Source organism: Leucoraja erinacea, chromosome 24 (genome assembly GCF_028641065.1).
Source record: "Leucoraja erinacea ecotype New England chromosome 24, Leri_hhj_1, whole genome shotgun sequence".
Classification (NCBI taxonomy): Eukaryota; Metazoa; Chordata; class Chondrichthyes; order Rajiformes; family Rajidae; genus Leucoraja; species Leucoraja erinaceus.
Genome location: NC_073400.1, coordinates 31,957,694 through 31,963,939, shown reverse-complemented (window position 1 = coordinate 31,963,939; position 6,246 = coordinate 31,957,694). Strand labels below are relative to the sequence as shown.

At 51.1% G+C, this 6,246-nt stretch overlaps 1 protein-coding gene across 1 annotated transcript; it reads right to left on the bottom strand.

Moving 5' to 3' along the window:
• Window positions 1-2,672: 2,672 nt before the first annotated feature.
• Window positions 2,673-5,228, bottom strand: LOC129708939 (uncharacterized). Its single transcript, XM_055655018.1, has 2 exons — window positions 4,630-5,228; window positions 2,673-4,086 (listed from the first exon to the last, which is right to left on the bottom strand). Exons 1-2 carry the CDS (start codon window positions 4,716-4,718, stop codon window positions 3,543-3,545), a joined length of 633 nt encoding a protein of 210 aa, XP_055510993.1. The 5' UTR covers window positions 4,719-5,228; the 3' UTR covers window positions 2,673-3,542.
• Window positions 5,229-6,246: the final 1,018 nt, after the last annotated feature.

The window sequence follows — 6,246 nt, the reverse complement described above, 5'->3', positions numbered from 1 at the left end:
GGGTCGGGTCTTGTTCTCATCTCCTGCCATCGCTCGCATCCTTTTATACCGACTCCCCGCTTCTCCTGCCCCTCATTGTCTGCCCTCACGTACATTCAACCAATCACTGCCTCCCACGGGAGCATTGCCGGAGTCAGCCGCGACCTCTCCACCCTCTGCCAAAACGTGTCGTTGCATCAGCCGTTAACGTTTAACAAGAACAACGTCATCCCAGCTGCCAGCGGCCAACCAGGCCGCCCCACACATCCTGCTTGTGTCCTCTCCACCACGTCTCGTTCTGGTCAACCCATCGCAGGTTGAGGCAGAAACTATCCCGACATTTAAGAAACAGCTAGACAGGTACATGGATAGGCCAGATTTGGAGGGATATGGACCAAACTTGGACAGGTGGGACTAGTGTAGCTGGGACATGTTGTCCAATGTGGGCAAGTTGGGCCGAAGGACCTGTTTCCCAGAGTGGTGGAATATTGCGTTGGGGAACGGGTTCCGTTGGGGGATCGGGTGAGTGGTGGAATATTGCGTTGGGGAGCGGGTGAGTGGTGGAATATTGCGTTGGGTTTGTACTTGGTCTGCACAGTAACTTTATATAATTCTATCAGGTCTATGGGTGGCTCTGTAGTGCCAGCCCTCCACTGTCTACCCTGGCCTATCATGATTATATACTTACACCATAAGTACACAATAAGGTCTCAGTTATTCCAAGTAAACCAGACCATGATAGTACAAGACAACGTACGTGGGGCATCACCAGTGGGTGCAGTGTCCATCAGGGTTGTGTAGGGTTATGGTGAGTGGCGTAGGGTTGTGGTTGGGGTTGTGCAGGCTGGTTCAACAACCTTGTGCTTGCTGGGAAGAAGCTGCTCTTGAACCTGGAGCTCACGGTTCTCAGGCTCCTGTACCTTCCCCTCAGTAGTGGTGATAAGAGAGTGTGGCCAGGGTGTGTGTGGTTCTATAACTGGAAGACCAGGCTCCACACGGAGGTAAGAAAGCTCCTTGACAACCACAATTGACACCCAACGAGGGTCAAAACTGGACTCTAATCAGCAGCCCTAACAATGCACGAGGGCAATGCAGGGGCGGTACAGTGGCGCAGCGGTAGAGTTGCTGCCTTACAGCGCTAGAGACCCGCCTTCGATGGTAACTACGGGCACTGTCTGTACAGTGTATGTACATTGTCCCTGTGACCATGTGGGTTTCCTCCGGGTGCTCTGGTTTCCTTTCAGATTGCAAAGATGTGTAGATTTATAGGTTACACAAAAATGCTGGAGAAACTCAGCGGGTGCAGCAGCATCTATGGAGCGAAGGAAATAGGCAACGTTTCGGGCCGAAACCCTTCTTCAGACTGATCGGTGAACCTCTGTCGCACCTGGAACGATTGCTTGGGTCCTTGAACGGAGTCGAGGGGGGAGGTAAAGGGACAAGTGTTGCATCTCTTGCGGTTGCAAGGGAAAGTGCCCGGGGAGGGGGTGGTGCGAGAGAGAAGGGAAGAATTGACAAGGGAGTTATGGAGGGAGCGGTCTTTGCGGAAGGCAGATATGGGGGGAGATGGTTAGATGTGGCGAGTGGTGGGGTCACGTTGGAGGTGGCGAAACTGACGAGGATTACTTTTTGTATGTGACGGCTGGTGGGGTGAAAGGTGAGGACTAGGGGGACTCGGCCCTTGTTGCGAGTGCGGGGATGGGGAGAGAGAGCAGTGTTGCGGGGTATGGAAGAGACCCTGGTGCGAGCCTCATTTATGGTGGAGGAGGGGAACCCCCGTTTCCCTGAATAATGAGGACATTTCAGATGTCCTGGTGTGGAATGCCTCATCCGTGGAGCAGATGCGGCGTAGACGGAGGAATTGGGAGTAGGGGATGGAGTCCTTACAGGAAGCAGGGTGGGAAGAAGTGTAGTCCAGATAGCCATGGGAGTCAGTGGGTTTATAGTGTATGTCGGTCAGAAGTCTATCACCTGCAATGGAGATAGTGAGGTCAAGGAATGGTAGGGAAGTGTCGGAAATGGTCCAGGTGTATTTGAGTGCCGGATGGAAGTTAGTGGTGAAGTGGATGAAGTCAGTCAGTTGTGTGCGGGTGCAGGAGGTGGCACCAAAGCAGTCGTCGATGTAGCGGAGGTAGAGGTCGGGGATGGGGCCCTGGTAGATTTATAGGTTAATTGGCTTCAGTAAATTGTCCCTAGTGACCCGCCTTCGATTGTAACTACGGGCACTGTCTGTACAGTGTATGTACATTGTCCCTGTGACCACGTGGGTTTCCTCCGGGTGCTCTGGTTTCCTTTCAGATTGCAAAGGCGTGTAGATTTATAGGTTAATTGACTTCAGTAAATTGTCCCTAGTGTGTAGGTTAGAACTAGTGTAGGGGTGATCACTGGTTGGGTTGGACTCGGTGAGCCGAAGAACCTGTTTCCATATCCTAACATATTCAGTTTTTCAGAGCTCCGCGTGATGTCGGGACCAGCTCCACACAACTCCATACGGCTCCGGCGATCAAAGTGGGGCCGGCCCCGCGAGGCCGTACGGCTCAAGTGACCACGTTAGGTCGCGCTTGCCGCATGGAGTCGCATGCTCGTGGGACAGGCCCTTTAATCCGGCGATGTTGCCCGTAGTGAGCAAAAGTTGCACAAAGTTCACACCCAACTCAATGCTGGCGTACAAAGAATCACTCACACCGGCTGTCTTCAGGGCAGGCAGAAGAAAGTTTATTTACATTAAACGTACATTTACCGGTGCAAGCAAGGTCAGTTCTCCTCACTGCATGCGATCCACGCTCACACCTTCCACGCTGCTCATCTTTATACCTTTACTATTCCCTACTTAGTGTCAGAGTCAAACAATATGGAAACAGGCCCTTCCCCCAATACCATGTGCTCTAATTTTGCCCACTAATCTCCTATGTAGGACCATATCAAATACTTCCTGCAAGTCCAGGTACACTACATCCACTGGTTCTCCATTGTCCCCAGATCCTCTGACCACTAATACATCAGGGAGATTGTTTGTGTTCTCCTTAGTGAAGACGGATCCAAAGTTTTTAGTCTATAAAGGTCCAATTTTAGTCTGAACTAATTTTTTTCACATATCTAAAGAAGCTTTTACGATCCTCCTTTCTATTCTTGGCTATCTTACCTTCATACCTCATCTTTTCTCCCCGTATTGCTTTTTTAGTTATCTTCTGTTGCTCTTTAAAAGAGTTACCCAATCCCCTGGCTTTCCGCTCATCTTTGCAACGTTATACCTGGTCTCTTTTATTTTGATAGTGTCCCTGACTTCCCTTGTCAGCCACGGTCGCCCCTAACTCCCCTTGGAATCTTCCTTCCTCTTTGGAATCCGGGTGCTCCGGTTTCATCCCACACCCCAGAGACGTGCAGGTTTGTAGGTTAATTGGTCAGTGTAAATTGTATCTAGTGTGTGGGATAGAACTAGTATATGGGGTGATCACTGGTCCCCATTGACTCTGTGGCCGAAGGGCTTGTTTCCCTGTTGTACCTCTGAACGAAACTAAACTAAACTAGACTTTGCTACTGACCCTGGGACTGGCCCTGCTGAATCAGTGAGAGATCACCAGCTGCATCAATAATTCACAAAACGGTCTATCTCTATACACGGACCAAACACAGGAATACGACCCTTTATCTTCCTCTTTTACACCTGTCAGGAGCAACGTGGCGTCCTGAGTCATATAGACGTCGTGATGCACGAACTTCCAGTGAACATCAGATCCCGTATAATGTGCATACGCTCTCTCATGGAAATGGGCAATTTCAACACCATCTTTTATCCATTCAACAAACCTGTGATGATTTTTAAGGTTGGATATATTACATGGCAACGTAACAGAACCGCCCAGAGATGCAACGAGCACCTTCTTGTTAATCGGTGATGGGTGATGACTGATGGCATCAGAATCTGACTTGTCCGTGCATCTTGGAAGCTGTTCATTGGTGACTTGTCGAGGGGCCCGTGCGTTCCGCCCGGCCAAGTTTGCTTCCTCTCCCCATTCTCTGGAGATCGGACCTGTTCCAGTTGCGGAGACTTGCCACACCATCTCCACAAGGACCATGAATCCTATCCAGCTCTGCAGCCCCATGTTCCTGTGGGTGAAACAATGGGTCACCTTATTGCAACTCAGTAGGATTCATGATGACATTCCCTGAACCCGCCCAGAGTTGGGGAATCGAGGACCAGAGGACATCGGTTTAAGTCGAGGGGGGGAAAGATTTCATGGGAAACTGAGGGGTGACTTTTTTACACAAAGGGTGGAGGGTGTTTGGAACGAGCTGCCGGAAGAGGTAGTTGGGGCAGGTACTATCACAATGATTAAGAAACAGTTAGACAGGTACATTGATAGGACAGGATTAGAGGGGTAAGGGCCAAACGCAGGCAGGTGGGTCTAGTATTGATGGGGACACGTTGGTGGGCGCGGGCAAGTTGGGCCGAAGGTCTCGCTGTGACTCTATGACTCCATCACTTGTCCCACCCCGGTCATTCCTCCTTCTCCCTGGTCCTGTCTAGCAGAAGGTACAGAAGCTTGAAAGCGCGCACCACCAGACTCAGGAACAGCTTCTTCCCCTCTGCTATCAGGCTTCTGAACTGGGGGAACAGTGAACAGAGACAATCCCACCCCCATCACTCACAGACACTTGAAGGATCCACAGGGTTGGTTACCAGCTCCGGAGTCTCCACACAGGGTGACGGGGTCGGTCTTGTTCTCATCTCCTGCCATCGCTCGCTCCTTTTATACCGACTCCCGGCTTCTCCTGCCCCTCATTGTCTGCCCTCACGTACATTCAACCAATCACTGCCTCCCACGGAGCATTGGCCGGAGTCAGCCGCGACCTCTCCACCCTCTGCCAAACGTGTCGTTGCATCAGCCGTTAACGTTTAACAAGAACAACGTCATCCCAGCTGCCAGCGGCCAACCAGGCGCCCCACACATCCTGCTTGTGTCTCCACCACGTCTCGTTCTGGTCAACTCATCGCAGTTGAGGCAGAAACTATCCCGACGTTTAAGAAACAGCTAGACAGGTACAGGCATAGGTCAGATTTGGAGGGATATGGACCAAACGTGGACAGGTGGGGCTAGTGTAGCTGGGACATGTTGTCCAATGTGGGCAAGTTGGGCCAAAGGGCCTGTTTCCATGCTGTATCACTCTATGACTGTATAACACTATGACATTAAATCTTCTGCTTATCGAATCCACACACAAGATTAGTTGTTCAGCCAGAGCTGATCACACTTCTCGGCATCTGCATACAATGGTATCTGTCTTGTCGCGTCTTGTGCTGCTTGTTCGTGGTGGTGGAGAGATTGGTGTAAACGTGAAACATTAAATAAATAATGATAACTAGACCAAGTGGGACCCGTTGGGCCCCGTTCCCCCAACGTAATATTCCACCACTCACCCATACCCCACAATACTCACCCCATCCCCCCACAAGGAAAATTCTGGAACTGAAACCTCTCTCTTACTCCCCCCCCCCCACAATGAAACGGGGAGCCCCCGCCCCCAACCCACCCCTCCCCACAATTGTAATTATTTTATAAATAAGGAGTAAATGAAACCTCTCAGCAATTCCACCCCCCACAATGAAAAACCTCCTCCCAAGAAATCTAAATGAGATTCCTCTGCGATGTACCCGTCCACCCCAACGTAATATTCCACCACTCACCCATACCCCACAACTGCGCAGACGAGTCTCTTACACTCCCTCCCCCTCGTCTTTACCCTCTTCCTTCTCTCCCCTCTCCTCCTCCCCTCCTCCGCACATTATTAATCACATTAACACCTTTGACAAAATAAACTGCTCCACTTCACATTACATGCTGTAGTTCACAAGTTATAGCGTTTTAAAAATAGTGAAAACCAACTTATTAAACAGCAAACCTTCACCGCGCTTCGAGTGATGTCACAAAGGGGGAGTGGTCGACCACCAGTTTCCAGTGATGTCAGGGGGAGGACCTCTTTGAAATTAACTTTCCGCTTTATCCGACCCGGCCTTCTACGCCCCACATGGGGTTTTTCGCGGCCATCAAAGAGGCGTCGAGACTGCGGCGGTGAAGGAGACATCGTGACCGCCATGGGCGGAAATCCTGGGGGGGGGGGGGAACAGGGGGCACGTCTCCCTATGCTTTGGGAGGTGGGGGACGATTCCCCCCCCGCCCATGTTTTGTGTTCCGGACTTTATCAGACGCTTTCTATGGGCAGAATCGTCCCGTTCGCGGGGCCTTTCAGCGCCCGAGCGGCTTAAAA